The sequence below is a fragment of the Myotis yumanensis genome, unplaced genomic scaffold (genome assembly GCF_028538775.1).
Source record: "Myotis yumanensis isolate MYYU_CA2020_CCGP unplaced genomic scaffold, mMyoYum1.0.hap1 SCAF_4, whole genome shotgun sequence".
NCBI lineage: Eukaryota > Metazoa > Chordata > Mammalia > Chiroptera > Vespertilionidae > Myotis > Myotis yumanensis.
The window spans coordinates 53,877,014-53,898,104 of NW_027223755.1; the positions used below are offsets into that span (position 1 = coordinate 53,877,014).

The 21,091-nt window shown below is 39.8% G+C and overlaps 1 protein-coding gene across 2 annotated transcripts in view; it reads left to right on the plus strand.

The window, feature by feature from the left end:
- The first annotated feature begins 240 nt into the window (after positions 1-240).
- The window catches only part of RHOBTB3 (Rho related BTB domain containing 3), a 53,585-nt gene continuing 32,734 nt past the window's right edge, over positions 241-21,091 (plus strand). Inside the window, exons 1-6 of one of the 2 annotated variants that reach the window (XM_070412351.1) lie at positions 241-799; positions 970-1,195; positions 6,194-6,380; positions 13,533-13,687; positions 16,914-17,025; positions 19,573-19,938. In XM_070412351.1, coding sequence (XP_070268452.1) covers positions 798-799; positions 970-1,195; positions 6,194-6,380; positions 13,533-13,687; positions 16,914-17,025; positions 19,573-19,938 — 1,048 coding nt within the window. In that variant the 5' untranslated portion in view covers positions 241-797. The remainder of the gene's footprint in view (positions 800-969; positions 1,196-6,193; positions 6,381-13,532; positions 13,688-16,913; positions 17,026-19,572; positions 19,939-21,091) is intronic. The other variant, XM_070412350.1, reaches the window with a different exon arrangement.

Sequence of the window (21,091 nt, forward strand, 5' to 3'; positions counted from 1 at the left end):
GTGTTGACAAACGACAAAGCGGCAGACGTGGTGAAACACTCTGTGTCCAGGCCAAGGGGGAAACGTCGGGCCGCCCGAGAGGCCGCCGGGCGTGAATCCCTTGCTTCACTAACCTCCTTTTTCCAGTCTTCAGGGAGCGGGGCCTCAGCGCCCCACCCCCCTTTCCCTGGCTCTGGTTACAGCCTTTCGAGTTGAACAAACTTGCTGCGGGCGGATTGGCGATCGGGAGCTCCGGCTTGGGCGGTGCATTTATTCATTTATATTCCGCCGCCTCCGGGGCCTCCCCGACTGCGCGTCCCCCGCGTCCGCCCGACCCCCCGAGGCCGGCACGTGCTGCGCCCTCCCCGCCCGCCCCGCCGAGGGGGCGGAGGCCCAGCTTTTCTCCGAACCCCCTTCGGCCAGGAGGAGGAGCAGCGGAAGAAACGGCAGAAGCCGCAGACAGCGACAGCTGCCCGGCCGAGGGAGCGTGGCGGAGACGGGCTGCAGCGCCGGGGCACCCAGGGCTCCTGGGCCGGCGGTGGCGGTGGCCGGAGGTGGGGAGCGGCGCGGCCGCCCTGGATGTTCCCGGGCACTTCCTGACCGGCCGGCCCCGCGCACTCGGCTGGCCCCGCACGCCCCCGACCCGGTGCTCGCTGCCCGGCGGGGCCCGCTCTGCGTCGGCCGCGCAGCGGTGGAGCACGCGAGGGGGTCGCGGCCGGGGATGAGCTGATTGCGAGTCCGCGCGTCGCGCACCGGACCGGGAGGCCGCGGGGAGCCGCCTTTCTCCGAGTCGTCGCCCGGCCCTGGGATTTGAGATCATGTACGTACGCGGCGGGGTCCTGCCATTGTCTCTCCCCGGCGCGCGTGCTGCGCCCCGGGGCAGGGGCTGGTGCCCGGCCTCCGCGCGCTGGCCCCGCACTTCCTGTTCGGACCCAGTGCTCCGGGCGCTGACCGCGCGCTCCTCTCGCTCGGCCCCTCTGTGCCCCGCAGGTCCATCCACATCGTGGCGCTGGGGAACGAGGGGGACTCCTTCCACCAGGACAGCCGGCCGTCCGGGCTCATCCGCACGTACCTGGGGAGGAGCCCGCTGGTCTCGGGGGACGAGAGCAGCTTGTTGCTGAGCGCGACCAGCACCGTGGCGCGCCCCGTGTTCACCGAGTACCAGGCCAGCGCGTTTGGGAACGTCAAGCTGGTGGTCCACGACTGTCCCGTCTGGGTAAGGCGCGGCGCTGCTCTCTGATGGGGCAGACACCGCTTTCCTTTCATTTTTTTCCTCTTCCTCCCCCCTCCCCCACCCCCTCTTTATGTAGGTGAAGTGACCGGATCACCGGCTAGCGTTTTCGAACATTTGAGGGGAAATCTTTGGTTCTTTGTTTCGTCGGGCAGGGAGCAGACCCAAGCGCACTCTTAGAAGGCGCAAAGCCCAGGGGAAGCGGAGCGCTCACACCTCGCGCCTGTGCCCTGTCCCTTGGTAGACGCTGACAGCTGAGAGTGCCAACCACGAGGGACGGGGTCACCAAGTGTCGCCAGCAGAGAGCAATGTTTTCATGCCTGCCCTGGGAGTGATAGCGTAATATTAGTGTTCTAAAAATAAACCCTCTCTCTGAAGCTCCGCACAGGCACAAATGCATTCCACTGGGCAGGTCAGAAACAGGACCTGGAAGGAGAAAGCGACTGAGACTTAATTTTAAAGAACTCATTCATATTGCTATGTACCTTTGACATTTTTTAACTAGTGTTTTTAATTTTAATAATACGGATACTCTTGACATATTAGGCATTTGATTTTAGTGATCCATAAATCAGAAATGATATTACTAATATGCTTGGAATTTTTTAAAAGCTTTAAATTTTGCGATAATTGACAGCAATGGTAATGAAATTGATAAATGCTAATTCGATTCTTGACTGTTTGATAGAGGGAGAAAGGAATCTACTCCCTGACACATATAAATGTTTTCAGTACACAGTCACATCATATTTTTTTAATGTTTTCGTTTAATCTTATTTGAAAATGCCTGATTCTTTAGTGGTATTAGAGTTACATTGCTACTAAAGATTAGATTTTGTAACAGAACAAAGTTTAGTGTCTGAAAAAGAGAATACAAATTATCATTATGTGAGATTTTTACATTTAGCAAGTTTTAAAAACCGAATTTGGGGCAATAAGGAACCAATATACCTTTCTAAGGAAATGTATAGAATGTACAAATTTCTATATTGTGGAAAAAGATCACTTCTCCAAATAAATTTGTGATTAAAGGAAGTTTACATTAATAGACTAAAACAAATGAAAAACAGGCCTTTTCAATAATAGTGATGCTATTAAACTCCTAGTTATGAAAGAGATGCCGCTGATCATAAGAAGCATTGATAGAGAATTTATTGTTTGAAGTCCATGCAAACAAATAAAACACTGCTTTTAACTTTGGTATTTCATTGTGAAAGACTTTACAGTCTAAAAACTCATTGGTTCTACATGAACTTGATCAACCATTGAGGGCAAAGAGGAAATATGTCAGGAATATAAAATAAGCTGAATTAGGATGTTAGGATTACCTTTTACATTTTTTTCTTTGAGCTGTTAACTCTTTCCTGTTTATGTTGTTAATTTAGCAAACAGCAGTACTTGTGATCCAAAATAATCTTCCAAATAGATTAAAATAAGCCCCAGTGATTTTTACTGCCATTTACTGATTGTTATGTTTTATCATAAAATCACCTTTTGTTTGGTTAGACTCGGGCCCTATTTAAGGCACTGAATTTGTAACCAGGTATAATTTTCTAGGTTATAATGGTTTGCAGACATAGTAGAATACATTTGTAGAGTTATTCGTTATAAGGTGCTTTTCTTCTCTTGGTGTTCAATAAAAGCACATCAGAGATATTAAAGCTGATTGTATTCATCAGCTGATATTTGACATGTACTGAGTCAGAATGTTAAATATAACAGAGCAGATACAGCACAGGTTTTGATATCAAAAGGACCTGATTTCAGATCCTCACATTGCTGCTTAGTGGTTGTATTCCTTGCTAAGTCACTTGTCCTCTTTGCTCCTTACTTTCCCTATGTATAAAGTAAATATAATAATCCCTGCCCCTTAGAGCTGTGCTGGAGAGTAATGAGATAGTTCAGGTAAAGATCTTCGTATAGAAACTGGCATGTAGCAGGTACTCAATAAGTGCAAGCTACTATAATAATAGAGTATTTATTACGACTTTAGTGTAGCCATGTATCATTATACTAAGCCAAAGTAGTTTTCCCATACATCATTCAAGATTTAAACAAATACAGTACATCGATGCAGAAATGCTAGTACTTAGTATTGTATTTGCAGCCCCACAATCAAGTAGAATAAAATTGTTGTTTTGCTGTAAAAATTCAGATTAGTTTTAGTTTTAAAAAGATGAGTTTGATTCTCCAAATGTGACTCCAAGCCTTGTGTTACATAACCTCCTAGAGGAAATCCTGGAACTGATTTACAAGGGGCGGGAAAATTTTATTTCCTTCATATGTCTAGAACCAGTGGCGCATTTTTCTCTTTGAGAAGAAATGTAGTGTTTTCTTGGAGCTAGAATGAGATAGCTGTGCTTCTCTTTTCTAGTTTTCTTCTCTAGATCTGTAGCCTTACTCTGGATCCTTGCCATATAAACTTGGCATTTTAGAAATATATGTGCTTCAGATTCATTTTATGTAGCTCAGTATTTAGTATGTCTCCCTGAAACCCACCCTTTTTTGTTGCAGTTATTTTATTTCTAGATATTTTCCTGTTTACCAAAAATAATTCCATAAGAAGCAGTGAAGTAATGCATGCAGTTTTCTTGTGCAAGGTTTGAAACTCTGATTTGTATTAAAAATAAAATGATTTATGTCTTGATATTCCCAGTACCATAGTGTTAATGATGCCAAAGCCCATTTTCTCATGATATTTTCCCTTAAATGTTTCTCTCCCTACCCACCCCCCAACCCCCTTACATCTCTCCAGTAACTGGAATTTTGAACTATTTGGAATGCAAAGAGCAAGTTACTTTTGTTTTGTTCTCCTAGAATTAAATGGCTGCTTACTATTGATTCCACTTATGTTTAGTTTTTGTTTACCTCTTCTGACGTCCTTTTTCATTGTTATACTTACATCCCCTCTAATACTTACATACTTTGAGTTTGAATACTATAACAGACACAATTGGAACTGAATGGGTTTTGTGGTTTGGGATTTGGAAATTAGCCAGAGCTCTGCTGGAAAGCTTTCACATTTTCTTGATCTGTGTCCCACTTCACTTCTCCCCCATCTTACACCCTCTACTAAGTGCAAGACTTTGCACTTTATATTCTTATATTTTGCCTTTGGGTTTTTTGTTTTAATCTTCCTTTAAAAATGTGGTATTCATCCTACTTTCAGCAGGGTAGGCATACCTAAAAAGTCTGTAATCCTTGTTATTCTGAGTGTACTTGTAGGAAATGGGTGGGTTGGGAAGGTGAGGGAATCGACACAGGTTTTGATGGGGCTGTGGAGATACTGGTGAGAAGAAGCCGTCTGCCCAAGGGCACTGCTGGGTAACACTTCTCTAGAATTTTCCATCATAGGGTAAGAGCCCTGATACACAGACACAGATCTTGATTGATTGATTCAAACACTATTAACCTTGTTTTAGACTCCTATGTCAAAATGAACACTTTAGTAATCCAACAGTTTTTGGACCAGTTAGCCACATCTACCTATTTTATTTCTGTGTGTGTGTGTCTGTGCGTTCCAGTAAATCTTTATTCACACAAAAATAGGCGTTGGGCCATATTTGCCTGCATCACTGTCTGTTTTCTTAATCCAGCTTTATTACATCCATGAAATACGTAGAAAAGGCCACATTGACAGGACAAATAATGATGAATATTTAACTAGAATTTGAGATGAAATTATTTATGCATATTTAGCAGTGGTATTAAGACACAGAAAGAAATTTTCTTTGTACTATGTACACCAAAAACTTTGAAAAATTATTTTATTTTTAAAATATTAAAGCACTGAATTTTAAGGGCTAGGGTCTATAATGAATTATTCTTGGCCCCAGTTCTAAATGTAAATATTAGAAATTTCATGCAAAAGTAAATATTTCAAAACTAGAAAGACTTATCCTGAATTATTTTTTTAATATATTTTATTGATTTTTTTACAGAGGAAGGGAGAGGGATAGAGAGTTAGAAACATCCATGAGAGAGAAACATCGATCAGCTGCCTCCTGCACACCCCCTACTGGGGATGTGCCCGCAACAAAGGTACATGCCCTTGACCGGAATCGAACCTGGGACTCTTCAGTCCACAGGCCGACGCTCTAGCCACTGAGCCAAACTGGTCAGGGCATCCTGAATTTTTTTTAATCCTCATTCTAGGATATGTTTTCATTGATTTTTAGAGAGAGAGGAAGGGGGGAGAGAGAGAGACATTGATGTGAGAGAGAAACATCCATTGATTGCATCCAGTACATGCCCTGACTGGGGATCAAACCTGCAACCTTTTGGAGCGTGAGACAACACTCCAACCAACCAAACTACCCCACTAGGGCCTAAGTTTTTAATTTATATGAGCAAAATACATGAACTGCAAGTATAGTTCTTACCATATTAGCATCTTATAATACACAGTATCTTTTTATGGAGACACCCTTCCCACCATGCACATGCATGTACACACTGTATGCATGCGGTGCTGTCCAAAGTATACATGAAAGTACATATGAATTTTGAAAATATGAATAAAATACATGGAGCTCCACAGAATTTACAGTGCATTACAATTCAAAACACTGAGTAATTCCGCAGTGTCTAACTGGGTCACGGAAAATCCTTTGAAGCTCCCTTACTCATGCTGATGCTTTGCATCTAATGTATAGCGTTATGTCTTTAAAATTATTAGGTGATGAGAATAAGGCCTCATTTTAAAACAAAGTGCTTATTTTTAAACACAAATATTGAAAGAGGTTGTTTATTTCATTAAATTCTCAGGAATTCTCTAGATTGTCTACCACTACTTAGTTGTCTAGGCTAAATGAGTAAATAAAAAGCTGGTTGATTTCAAACATTTAAAAAATTATGTAGTTACTTTTGCAAAATAAAATTTTTAATGAATTCCAAAAGTTAAAATATAACAAAAAAATTAAACTACTGTTACATGATTGATTTGAAGACAGACTAAAGATTACTCTTTGCATTTTGGTTTAGGACATTTTTGACAGTGACTGGTACAGTTCTCGAAATCTGATTGGGGGTGCTGACATCATTGTGATCAAATACAACGTAAATGACAAGTTTTCATTCCATGAAGTGAAGGATAATTATATTCCGGTGATAAAAAGAGCATTAAATTCCGTTCCAGTAATCATCGCTGCTGTTGGTACCAGACAAAATGGTAAGTATTCCATTTTCTCTTTTATAATGAGAGTACCATATTAATTTTAAATAGAGCTAAGTTTATTAATGATTAATAAAATTTTTATTTAAAAAAGCCTACATGATTGTGGGTTCAGATGCCAGTTATTATCTCTTCACCAGTGGATATGATCATGAGATATCAAAGGAAAGTATTGAAAACTGCTGTGATTACCATGCATCAAATATCTCAGGGCCAACTCAAAAGTCACTTTGATTTGGTGATACCTTATATTTCTTAGTAGTGCTAGTATTTTCTCAGTAAAACAGTCTTTAAATTTTTAGTTTTATTCATTTATTCATTTTTATTGAGATATAGCAGAGAGAAGGACATGAAGTTCACTAATCTTTGAGTACAGCATTTTTACATATGTATACATGCATGCAGCCATCACACTGATGGAGATACAGAACATCTGCAGCACGTAGGAAGGCTCTCTCTCCTCTTCCCAGTTATAATAACACCCCTCCCCAGAGGTAACCGCTATTCTGACTTCTAAAAACATAGGTTAGTTTTACCTATTCTTGAACTTCATACAAATGTAATGACTGGTGTCTAATTTCAGTTAGCATAATACTTCTGAGATTCATCTAGGTTGTGCTTATCTGTAATTTGTTCTTTTTATTGCTGCATATTCCATTGTGTGAATATGCTGTAATTTATTTATCCATGCTCTTTTTGATGATGCTTAGGTTTCTACCTACAAGTGGGGCTATTGAGTCATAGGGTAGGTACATGGTTAACATTAGTAGATACAAATAAAGTAGGTTTGACCCTTCCGTGACCCCACACCCCCTCTATTTCCCTATTTTTCTGCTTACTGCGGGCCATGATTCTTGAAAATATCTTCCCATTCATTCTTCTGTGTGCTACAGTCTAATTTTGCCATTTACAATTACATTGAGTTTGTTCTCACTCAGGGTTGCCAGGTTATGTGCTTATTGCCAAATGTAATAAATACATTTCAATAATAATTCGCTCTTTGAAATTATTCAAACACACCTCTTCCTTTTGTTAATAAAGTTATTTGTACTTGAGTAATTATTCTAGTTCTATCTTCTTTACTGCCTCTCCCCCGTTCCATCCGTTGACTTAACCTTTTCTTGCTCTTTACTCCGACCAGGAACCCACTCATCCCTTGCCCCAGCTTTTCTTGCTCTTTACTCCGACCAGGAACCCACTCATCCCTTGCCCCAGCTTGTCCTGTATCAACACTGATGATTACCCAGTCTCTTTCTCTGGCTCCAGCCTCCCTCATGACCCATAGCTCCAGACATCTTCCTCACTCTACTTAATTCCCTGTCTCGGTGAATAATTTCAAATCTATACATTCATCCGAACTAGAATCATCCAATCCTGCTTTCTCTCCCATCCCCTATATCCAGTTGACTGAGGAGCTCTAGATTTTACATTTTAAACGGTTCTCAAACTCATGTTCTCCATATTCACTGGATTTCAGATCCTAGACATTTAATTTTCTGTCATAGCAGCCTTCTTTTTGATCTCCTAAAGGGGCAGTTCCAGATTTTGTAGGACCTGAAACTTACACAATTTTAGAGGTTCTTTGTAAGGAAAAAGAAAAACAACTACAAAATCACAGATACATATATGTACACAAGTGTGAATATTTATGAAAGAGAAAAGCAACAAGCAGATTGCAAATCTGAAACAGCGGTCAAATACCACAAAATATTTAAACAATGTTTCTATTATTTAACTGCTTGACACTTCTTTAACTTTTCTTATATTTTGGGGGCTACATAGTCTTTGATCACCTCTTTATATGATAACCACTTTTTAATGTTTTCTATAGAGAGAAGAAATTGATAGTCAGTTTTTCTTCCAGTATATTTCTTCACTGTCCACAGTAGTGCTGGGCACTATAGTTTGTGTTGTGTTCGCCTTTTAGCTTGGCATCTTTGTGTCATGGCATCAGATAAATCAGCACAGTGGGTGGCAGGAACATTCCTGAGCCTCTTCAAGCTAGCTCTAATTAATTTTTGAGTTCTTCCTTATTTTCCGGCACAGGATGTCCCAGGCTCACCTTACACGTTGCCTGCACCAGGCCTGGAATCAGTTCTTTCTTCAAGGAGCCCTGGTTCCTGATAATGAGTAATGATGTTTAGAAACCAAGATCTGGGCTCTGGGGTGTTCATTACTTTAGGTGTCAGGGCTTCTAGGCATATATATTTTAAATCATTGATACCCTTATTCTAATCTGATATTTTAATCTTATTTCCATAATTTTCTATTGTAAAGTTGTGCCTAAAATACAAGATAGGTGTATCCTCTGTGTCATATGCCCATCACATTGAACTATGTGAAGAACTTAACGTCTTTCTTAGGTCTGGGAAGGTCCAGCTTCCTCACTTCTTCAGATATCACCTTCCCTTCATTTTCTCTATTCTTTCCTTTTGGGACTCTTAGGAGACCGATGTTGAAACTTCTGGATCTTGCCTCCATTTCCCTTATCTTTTTTATTCCCTATCCCTTATTTCTCCCTGTCACATTATGGGAGAATTCTTGGTCTTTTTTTATTTTCTTCCCCAACTCACAAATTAGTTCTTCTGGGTCTATTCTGCTGTTTTGCTTTTTTAAAAATTTCAACAACTTTTCATATCCAAGATCTCTAATTGGTTCTCTTTCATAATTTCTTATTCCTGTTCTAAGGATATAACTACTTGAAAAAAACAACAACAAAAACCTTTCTCAATTGATTATACTTATTTTAAGATTCTGTCTTGATTGCTCTATTAAGTTTGGTTTTGAGTGGGGGGCATTTTATAAGTCTTTCCATTTGATGAGATTTTATTTCATGGTATGGATGCTTCTCAAATGTTTGATAGTTCTTAATTTGCCTACATTTGCAGTTTAAATTCCCTGTTGATGCCTTTCTCCTCCTCTGCCCATCTGCTCTCTGGGGTAGGTGTGGGAGTGGAAGTACACACAGGATCTGCAGGCCTAGCAGCTTTCACAAGGATACTCGGCTGATCTCCACTGGGTCGCCCTTGGGACTCCCTCCCTCCCTGGTCATTGAGCAGGGAGCGTTCTTGATGTTGACACAGTGCAGAACTTCATGACCCACCAGTACTCCAAGCTTCAGCTTTCCTCTTGGGTCCTGTGCCATCAGCCTTTGGCCTCTCATGCACTCCAGTTTCTGGGCGAGAATCTCTCCTCTGCTTTTTATGTTGCTGTATATACATATCTCCCTTCCTTCCTCCCCCATCCCTCCCTTTCTTCCCTTCTTCCTTTCTCCCTCGTTCTTCTTACCCGCTCCTTCTCTTTATTTTATCATTTGGTGATTCAACAGGGAGAAGAGATTGCAGTGTGGGCTTAGCTAGTCATCTTGAAACTGGAAGTGAATGTGTTCTATTTTTTCTCTCACGTCCAGGCCTCTGCGAATGCCACATCCTCTGATTGGAGTGCTCCTCTGAATACCCCCATCCTACCTGCATAGCAAATTCATGTTTATCTTTTAAATCAGTGTCTCTTCTATGCAGCCTTCCATAATCCCCCAGGCAGAGTTCATTTAATTCAATTTCCATGGTGAATTTGTTTACCTTTATTTTGGTACTTACATTATAATTGTTTGCAGTCATGTCTATATTGGTTCAGTTGATTATGAATTTCTTTTATCTGTGTGTCCTTATATCCCTAGTATTTGATGTGGTAGGTGCTTACTACGTATTTGTTTGAATCTTTTTATGAACGATAATACATGAGTGAAAAAAATTTCACTGACAAAATGAAATTAACTTACCATATAAAATTTGATCACAAAGTATTTACAAAGCTAAATTTATCTATTCAAGGACATTTATTGTCTCCCCTCCCCCTGCCAATCCCTTGTAATACATGAAACTCCAGGTAACTCCTCTCTTGGTCTCTTTTTAGAATTAGTTTAGCAAATACAGTCAATCTCAGCTTTTTCCTTTGTTACACATGTTTTGACAAGCTTGACTGTGTATATCTTCTTCATTGTTCTTGGCTCTGAATACATTTTTGGCTTTTACTAAATATTGAATTAGTCTATAAAGTAGGAAAAAGATCTTCCAAACATGCCTAGGGTGTATTCATAGCCTTCAGCTCCTGAAAATTGGCATCCTATCTTCTTTTTGAAGCTCTGATATAGCCTAGTACATTGCCATGTACTAGAATTCTTACAAGGATTTTTTTTAAATGTGTTTTTATTGATTTTAGCAAGAGGAAGGGAGAGGGAGAGAGAAAAAAACATTGATGTGAGAGACACTTAGATTGGCTGCCTCCTGTATGCCCCCTACTGGGGATTGAGATTGCAAACCGGGCATGTGCCCTGACTGGGTATCCGACCAGTGACCTCTCAGTGTGTGGGACGACGCTCAACCAACTGAGCCATACTGGTCAGGGCATTACAAGGGTTTCTGGAAGTTTCAAGCATTGGCAACATTGTAAGAATCACCCTAAAGATTCACAAAGCCACCTCTTTGAAAGAGATGCCATTCATTTGAATTGCAGAGTTACATTGTGTTTGCTTTAAAATAATGGACATTTAGTGATAACTAAAAAGATAACATAGAAGAAAAAAACTACAATGTTGACTGGAAGCATAGCACTCTATTCACAAAGTCCCTTTGACCCTGAGGTAGGCTCGTAGGAGTAAGCTCCTGAAGAAGACTCCACAGTTTAAAATTATTTTGGGTCCTCCGATTGTTCCTGATGAAATGCTCAATGAAGGCTTATTTAATCCATAAATGTTTTGTTGATTCTCCTACCCAACACATAATGCCTAGACGTTTTTCCTTCTGTGTGTGTGAGCAAAGAGAAATATCTTTTGTGACTAAGAGGCTATATAAGAATCTATAATAACAAAAGCATAATATGCTAATTAGACCGGATGGCTGAACAGCGGAACAACCTTCTGGACGATCTTCCAGATGAAGCCAGGGCTGCAAGGGCCAAGCCCCTTGCACGAATTTCGTGCATTGGGCCTCTGGTTAGATATAAGGAGGAGCTTTTAGTGTCACTAAGATATGTATGGCTACTCACACTGGGAAACCCTACTGAGCTGGATTAAACCTGAAATTAGTTATATTTTCCTTCAAATCAGATTATTTGTTAAAAAGTATTTTAAATTATGTTCACTTAATTTTCACTTGAAAACTACTGACTTTGCTTTATTTTTGTGTAGAAATAAAGTTTAATGCCTGCCCACCCCATTCCATCAACATAAGAAGAGCTTTGTAGACATAAAAAACCTTCTGTTTTCAGAAAATTAAAGGCGCTGTTTATGAACGATTTGTAAAGAATGTGAAATACCATTGTTTTTCAAAGTAGGCTAAATTCTGTGTGAAAACTTTATCTACTTCAAACCTAAAATGATCTTGGAAAAAGTAAATGCAGAAACTCAGAGTAGAACTTATACCATAATTTAGAGAATCCAAGTTTAACTGTAAAATCACCATATGTTTGGAATCTATAATTCTTTATTCAAACTAAATTTTCAGCTTATTTTTTGATGTCCCTTTATTTATCAGATGGAGCAAGTAACACTTTTTTATTGTTTCTCCATTTCTACCACAAAGAGACTTGGACAAGTCACTTAACCTCTATGAACCTCAGTTTCCTCCTCTATAAAATGAGGATGTGAATATGTACATGGTCTCTGAGCTCTAAAATGCTTTCAGTGAAGCTAAAATTATCTGGCATGTGTGCACACACGCATAGTTACACACATAGTATACACGTGCACTGAACATCCTTAGAATACATCTATATATACACGTGTGTGCTCTGTCAATATGCAGCTCCTTGGTAGAAAATTTGCTATGTAGGCTGTGGGGAGTTTCCCAAATGCCCTGTCAAGGCCACTGTTCTTACTCCCCCTGTTACTGGGCTCATTGGCTGCTGATGCCACATAGCTGAGTCCCTCTGCCTATGGAGGCATTGCCCTCTGCCTATGGAGGCTGCTTTCCCAAGGTTATGGCTCCTGCACACCGTGGGCCTCCTCTGAGTGCTGGTGGATTTAGGGATACAAAGGTCCAGCTGCCTTTCCCCAAAGGGGAACCATTCTAAGGGCCATTTAAGCTCCAGAACACCCTGTAGGATCAGCTGAGGTCTCCGTTGCAACTGTATTGCAGTTTGAAATTTTCCTCTCCCCAGTCCTACTTCCTTCACTCCTAAGAAGGGTTGTTCCCAAGATCACCCCCCAGCAAACCACCTGCACAGCAATTTCCATCTCAAAGTCGTCTTCCCAGGGAAGCCAACCTATAACAGCATGCATTTCTAGAAATAGATTTACCCTCTTTTGACTTGGCTGCCTTTGAACAGTGACATATCCCATGTTTTGGCATGAAACAAAATGAAGCCAGCTGACAAATACGGAGTTGAACATACATTTTTAGCTTTATTAAGGAGTGTACTTAATAGTAGGTTAATTTGGCACCTTGCCAGTCATAGATTTGTACATGTTACAGACATGAACCTTGGGACAGTGCACATTTTGCGTAAATACTTCTTATTCCGTCAGTTTATTTTTTATTTTTTTCAACCTTGAAGAAAAAGGTAGAGTGATTGAATTTGGTCTCTGCTTTGGAATCTAATAATTGAAATGCCTTGATGAATAAGAATACACTTTATATGAAATCTACAAAGAGGGGGCAGTTTAACAGCCTTGAAGATTCAGGTCAAATTGAGGATTCTATTAAAATGAAAGTATAAGGTCTATTCAAACTTGGTGAATATATTTAAAATGTAATAAGAAAAGAGAGAACCCACTGTTTTCCATGGTTTCTATGGGCAACCACGTTGTTAAATTTGTATTGATACTTAGGATGTCAAGGTTGCGTCAAAGGAAGTAGGCCAGCCATTACTGACTCACGGTACAGTTACTGTAATACTTGGTAATATCCATAAACCTATTTTTAAATTCTTCTATTTTCTAAAATACTGTTTATTCTTCTTGCAGTTAAAGCTTGTTTATTTTAGGCACTTTTCATTGACACTTTTTATTCAGAGTCTTAGTGGATCGTGGATGTACTAAGTGCCCTTGAGCTGGTTCTGAGCGTTTAATTTGTTGTTTAATGTTCAGATCGTCTGTACATTTTTACCCCATTTAAACTCAAAGCTCCTTGTTGCTCACATTCCTTCTCTCAGAAGAATTACCTTGCACGTGCCCACTGTGCACCTCAGACAGAGGAAGCTGTGTCAGTACGACCGAAGGGATCCAACTTGCTAAAGAGCTAGGGGCCACCTACCTGGAGCTGCACAGCCTGGATGACTTCTACATCGGGAAGTATTTTGGAGGAGTGGTGAGTGGAAATTCCTGTTACACAAATGAACGGCGTTTGTCGGGTGTTTCTTTAGCTATTTTCCAGAACCTCAATTTGAACTTTAGTTTTAAAGCCATGATTAGTTTTAACCTTGAGAAATAATACGAGTGTAAGTAGAAAAAAAGGTTTTGTCAGAATACAATTATAATTTTATTTTTCTCTCCAAATGAAACATCTCCTATTGTCTGTGTGTGATGTTTTGGAATTTTCCATTGGGTGCCACTTGATTAAAGTGTGTTTACTTACACAAACCCATGATGTCAGCTTTAATAGTCATCTTTAAATAGCTCAACCAGCCTGGCACCCTGAACCGGTGGGCCTGGAAAGTTCTCCTTCATTTGTCTACTTGAAAAGAATAGTTACCTTTCTCTGTGTGTATGTTTCAGCAAGACTCCATGCACTTCTGATCTTGGTGCTCAAAACTGAGGAACTACTTACAGAGCAGCTTCTCGCTGGATGTGTGGGGAGCCAGGGTTAGTTGCTCAGTGGCAGTGACATTGATTGGCTCTGCAGGCACTTCAGGGGCCAGCTTCTAGCACACAGCCCCTACCCTACTGACTAGGGCTGCAGGGTCCCTGGGGAGTGCTGTGGAGTTGTGTCATTTAAGTATTCACTGACTTGAGAATTAACCTTTCTAGGACAATGATGGTGAACCTATGACACGTGTGTCAGAGGTGACATGCGAACTCATTTTTTTGGTTCATTTTTCTTTGTTAAATGCCATTTAAATATCTAAAATAAATATAAAAAATATGTCTTTGTTTTACTATGGTTGCAAATATCAAAAAATTTCTATATGTGACACGGCACCAGAGTTAAGTTAGGGTTTTTCACAATACTGACACGCCGAGCTCAAAAGGTTCGCCATCACTGCTCTAGGAAGTGGCTTCTTTGAATAGACAAATTTAGTCAACCTTGACAAGAGGTTTACACCAAGTAAATCCTGCATTAAGCAGTAGCACTTTGGACTTTACCCTCAGTTCCCTAGCTCCTCATCAAGTACCCTTTCCAATAAATCAGAATATTCATTATGTAGATTTATGTTGAGACATTGAGGTTTCCACAGGTAACTATAGAAATTTCATTTGTTCTGGAGTCACTAAACTCCAGATAAGAACCAAAGCTAAAATCAGGACCAGATATAAATGGTTCTGATTTCTACCAAATATAATGGCTATTATTCATCCAGTAATATAGGAAACATTAATAAGAAACCACTATGGGAGATATACTCACAATATTGATATCAATGACTGAGAAATTTTCATCTTATTTAATTATATTGATAAGCAGTGTGTAGAAAGACTGGGAGGGGTGAAACCTAATTTTCCTGTCAAGCAGATATGATAGTGGCTTAAAAAAAATCTTAATTTGGTTTAATACCCTTACAATGTCCTGAAATACCTATGGAGTTGGGGGGGGGGGGGGGGAGATAGTTTCGTTTCATTTGTTGGAGAAGAGGGGCTGGTTCTCTTGGTGGGGACAGGGGTCTGGGGAGGTACTCAGGCTTCCTGTTCCCCATTCAAGTTCCTGAACCTGAAACTCTCTCTTCCCACCTCCCAACTTTCACTTTCTCTTCTATCCCCTCTTGGCTCCTAATACTAGTGTTACAGCTAGGGCTGGAGGTATAAAGAGATTTGAAGATGTGGCCAAGGTTGGAAGAAAAACATGGCAGTTTCTTTTTTCCTTAACTCAGTGTTTCCTTAACTCGTTTTTTTCTTAACTCAATGGGAATATGTAGATAAGATCAGAGTGGTCTCTTCTCAGACTCTGGAGATCTTGAGTGTAAGAAATGAAGATACTTGTAAGAATATGGATGGAGGTGATAATTTCAGAGTGAAAGGAGCATTTGAAACCCTGTGTTTGAGAGTCAGGGGTGAAGAGCTGTGCAGGATTACCTCAGATCAGGGCAAGGCAAGCCTGTGCCCTTGAGCTTTAGAGAGCCCCTTAGCCCTCCTCCAGTGCACCCTCCCCACAGGGCACGAGATGCTGGAGCCAAAGGGATGTGCCCTCTAGAGCTGGTAGCCCCTTCCAGACCCACAGCATCTAATATGGTAGCCACACTAGCCACACGTGGCTAATTATATTTAAATTAATTTAAAATGTTCAGTTCCTTGAGTGCACTTGTCTCATTTCAGGTGCACATTTTATAATAGCTTCGTGTGGCTACTGTACTGATTAGCACAGATATTTCAGAACATTTTCATCAACACAGAGCAGAGGGTTGTATTGACCATGCTCCAAAACCCAGGACCCCAGAATTCTCTGGGTCGCTGGCCCGAGTCTGTGTCCCAGGCCTGCTCAGGACTCTTTACTGGGTCCGTCCTCCTCCAGGTGGACTTCAGTGCTGGTGTGTGCACCCCTGGACCTGAGAGGTGGCCGAGGGGGTATTGTGTAAGAGGATTGGGGAAGGGAGAGTGGATGGAGCTCGGGTGTGTAGCTTGTGTGCATAAACCTCCCCGAGGCATGGGATGGAGCAGGGGCTGAGAAAAGAAGGGGTGATCTTGGGGCCCAGGAGTTAGGGCCCAACTCTCCCTGTGCTGCGTGAAACTCTGAGGACTCAGAATTCAAAGCTGAACCTGGCCTTCCAGGCTTTTATGGTGACATATTTGTCAAAGCAGGAGGATACAGTATTTTTACATAACAGTCCGTTTTCTTTATTTCTATAGTTTAAATTTTAGGTATGTGGTACAGAGACCTGCATTTGTACTTTTGCCCCAGACCTCACAATGTAAAGCATAGGCCTGGAGCTGTGTAAGTACATGTGGTCAAGATTTTAAATTTATAAAATAAAGGATGTATTTCTAAGTAATTTATTCAGGAAAAAGAGCACGTGAACTTCCCTAGCTAATATGAGCATACGTGACATAGCATATTTCTTCCTGCCTTGACTATCTCTCATGTTAATTGCCATGGTTACCAGAGAGATGGTTATTGACACACACAGTTGTATTGCTAGGCTTCCTTGATTATTCAAGAGAATAAACAGTTCCTTCTTGAATGGATAGCTTATTTATGTTTACACAAGGCATAATATGTTTTACCTGATACATTTTTAAAAATAATGTTTGAAAGTATTTGCTAAAGCTCACATGTGGATGGTCTGGACATGTAAAACATTTGGCAAATGTGATTTGGGTACAAATAATCATGTCACATACATAGTTTTATTGGAGCTTTAATTAAAATTTGATTCATGTTTTAGTTGGAGTATTTTATGATTCAAGCCTTAAATCAGAAGACAAGTGAAAAAATGAAGAAAAGGAAAATGAGCAACTCGTTTCATGGAATTAGACCACCTCAGCTTGAACAACCAGGTGCATTTATTAGCCAGTGTCCAGATATTCTGTTGATAATTATTATAGATCATTTCACAGGTCTTAGAGCAATTGTTCTCAATTTGTTTCACTATGTTTAGGAGTTACCTGGCATTGTGATTCAGTAAAGCTCGGATGAAGCCTATAATCTGCCTTTTAAATAAGATTCCCAGGTGATTTGGAAGCAGGTGTTACTTGGGCCATATTTTGAGGACTACTGTCTTAAAACTTGAACTTACAGATTCTTAAACATATGTGTGTTGTAGTCTAATGAGAAATATACAACCAAATACAATGCATGAACCTTGATTAGCTACTGGCTCAATAAAAACATCTAAAAGATGTTCATGGTACAGTTGGGCAAAATTTTAATATGGACTGGAAATTAGATAATAATGGAATTATCATTAATTTTCTTACGTATGATAATGCCGTTGTGGTTAATAGAGGAATGTCATTATTCTTAGGAGATAAATGTGAAAGTACTTAAACCCAAAATATCCTGATGATTTCAACTTTTAAATGGGTCAGCAGTGTGAGAGTGTGTGTGTATGCATGTGTGTATATCTAGAGATAAGGCAAAAAATGACAAAATATTAATAATTGCGGAATTTAAGCGAAGGGTATATGTGTGCTCATTATATACTTCAACTTTTGTAAATGAAAATGTTCACAATAAAGGTTGATAGAAAATAAAGTTAAAAAATTAGTAAAATTACATCAACTGTTATCAGAATTTTTTGCATTATTTTGTGATAGATGTAGTAGGATATTATTGTATAAAAAGTAAGTAATTGATAAGTGTTTGTTGAGTGAATGAATGTAAATTTAAAATCAGGAAAATGTAAATTAGCATGGGAAGTCAATTCCAGGTTTTAAAAACAAATATAGAGATACTTATACCATAAATCAGATATTTTCAAACTTTTTCATCTCCTGGCACACAGAAACTAATTACTAAAATTCTGCGACACACCAAAAATATATTTTTTGCTGATCTAACAAAAATAAAATAGGTGTAATTTTGAGCTGTTGTTGTGTTAGCTGCTGTCATTTTTTTTTTTGACAATCTAAGGAAAAAGAGGTCAGTGCCTGACTAAATAGTCACGTATTGCCTGTTTTAAAAGTGCTTGGGGCACACCGGTTGGAGATTGCTGCCATAAATGGTACATACTTGGCTTTGAACTTTCTATTGTACAGGGAAAAGAGAGACATGGTCTATTATGTAGCAAACACTGAGGCCTTAGATCAGTGGTTCTCAACCTTGGCTGCACATTAGAATCACTTGGGAATCTTTTTAAAATCCTGATTTCTGGACCTCATCCTCCAGAAATTCTGTTTCTTTGTTATGGGTGGGGCCACAACATTAGTAACAAAGAAACAGAATTTCCGGAGGTTGAGGCCCAGAAATCAGGATTTTAAAAAGATTCCCAGGTGATTCTAATGTGCAGCCAAGGTTGAGAACCACTGCCTTAGATACTTCTGGATGAGAAGATGGGTGGGGAGTAGCCAAATAAATAATGCAGATAGATAATTTCTTAGTCCTTTTTAATCAAGAAGAAAAAGCACACAAATTCCTCAGAGAAAGCAAAGCCATTTCATGTTATTTTATAGAGTTTGTTCATTTTATAGCGTTTTGCTTTAGCATAAAACATTTTCATTGCCAAAGAAGTTTGAATTTCACTGACTCAGGTGATTGCAAATCCTCCAGGCAACCCTTCACAAATAATACTTCCCTCAGCTCAGCTTTGGATAAAAGCAGAGTTTTACAATTAGGCCAATGATGAGAGCCTAGGGTGCAGACTCTGTGTGGATATTTGAATCGATTTAAGGCTAATCTATTTTTGTTAGTGATCAAACCAGGGAATGGAAAGTTGTTTCCTCTTTTGGAAATTAGGGAGCCTAGCCAACACTCAGATGTGCTGAGGGGGAAAAGTTGATTCTAGGGAAGCATATTGCTTTACTGGGAGGAACAGTATACTAATTTTAGGATCAACACAAAATGGTCAAGGTGGTTTTAAACAATGAAGCCCAAGACACTGAGCCCTGGCTTTGAGAAGTTGCAGTTTTAATGATTTATTTCCCCATTTCTAGTCCCAGGAGGAAAATGACTTCCCATGTCACTTTTGAGACTTATTTAATAATGCGTTTGAATTTTTGGCAGGTGACAGTAAAGAATGATGACTATCAAACATACTAAAATTCATTATTTGGAGCAGTGTTTTATTTGGGGGCACACAGATAATGAGAAATGTTATTTTATTGCTCCTTATGGCATTAATAGGTTTTTTGTTTGCACTGTAAAAGTACAGCATTTCTGTGTCTGTGTTACGAAATTTTACAGTCCTTCAATAATTAGTTTTATGTTTTTAATTAGGTTAAACTATATAAAATTGCCATTTTTGTAGGTCAAAAAATGGCCAATATTGGCAATTTTGCATGATTCAGCCAAATAATATTTAAAAAGATGTTTTGTTGTAAATCTGAAATGATTGGTCTGTAGACCTAGAGAGTAGTTTACTAGTTTCATTTTCTGTCTTGAAACAGAAAAAATGCCCGTCTTGAAGGCCGAAGCGTCGCATTACAACTCCGACTTGCACAACCTGCTGTTCTGCTGCCAGTGTGTGGACGTGGTGTTTTACAACCCAGACCTAAAGGAGGTGGTGGAGGCCCACAAGATCGTCCTCTGCGCCGTGAGCCACGTGTTCATGCTGCTTTTCAATGTGAAGAGTCCTGCTGACATCCAGGATTCCAGTATCATCCGCACGGCCCAGGATCTCTTTGCTATCAACCGGGAGGCTGTGTGTCCAGGTGCTAGCCAGGATTCTCCAGGCAACCCACCACTCCGAGTCATCGTTAAAGACGCCCTCTTCTGTTCGTGTTTGTCGGACATTCTGCGCTTCATTTATTCAGGTATCTTGTCCAGTGGTTCTGGTACGTTCTCAGGCTATTGAAATGAAGTATGCCAGTGGTCCTCAAGAGTTTTCACATTTTATCGTCTTCCTGTTACCTGGAGTGGAGATTATACATGAAATAGTATTGGCTTTATGCACATGAATTGTTTCAGGCTTTCCATCTTCCTTACTGGTTTATTTGGCCTGGTTTTACATCCTCTTGTATAAAAAATAACCTTTCATACTAAGCAAGAAATACCTCGTGTGAAAGTACAAGAAGTTATTGTCCAGTTTAACTGTAAAGAAATAAAATTGTCCAGGTGTTTATCAAAATAAGTGTCTGCATTTTAAAACCTAGCCATATGTTCCCCTTTCTGTTTGACACTTAGATTTGGGAAGGGAGTGAGGAGAGAAATTAGCAGGGTCATTGCATTCTGTTTAGGAACTGGAAATAGCACTGTCAGGTAGTTTAAACTGAGATCTGATCAACTTTGGCTATGACTATCTTATTTTTTATTTATTTATTTTTAAAATATATTTTATTGATTTTTTTACAGAGAGGAAGGGAGAGAGATAGAGAGTCAGAAACATTGATGAGAGAGAAACATCAACCAGCTGCCTCCTGCACACCCCCCACTGGGGATGTGCCCGCAACCCAGGTACATGCCCTTGACCGAACCTGGGACCTTTCAGTCTGCAGGCCGACGCTCTATCCACTGAGCCAAACCGGTTACGGCTGGCTATGACTATTTTAGACTTTTTTTTTCTTACTGTGCTCTTACTCTTTTAGGACTCAGCTTATTCATTATTTTTCTCCTTATCCTTTAAGAAACCCAGTAGCAATTATATTTTAAAGAATAGAAGTTTTGCCACAGTCATTTTAGCGACTGAATTGAAGGTCTCACATCTAAGTGTTCCATATGGGAATGGAAAAGAACGAATGTAAAATGACTTTTAAAGCATCTAAATACATGTATTCTGAGGACTTCTTTCTTCTTTAATTTTTGTCCCCAGTTAGAATCATATGCTGATGAAATATTAGGTTAAGGTCACTCCTTCTCTCAAATGTGTCTGGAGAAACATTTATAGTCCATTTTTAGACATCAGAATTGGGGACAGATAAGAAGTTTATAAAGGTTTGCAAATAGAGAAGTATCATTTCCTATAGGTAA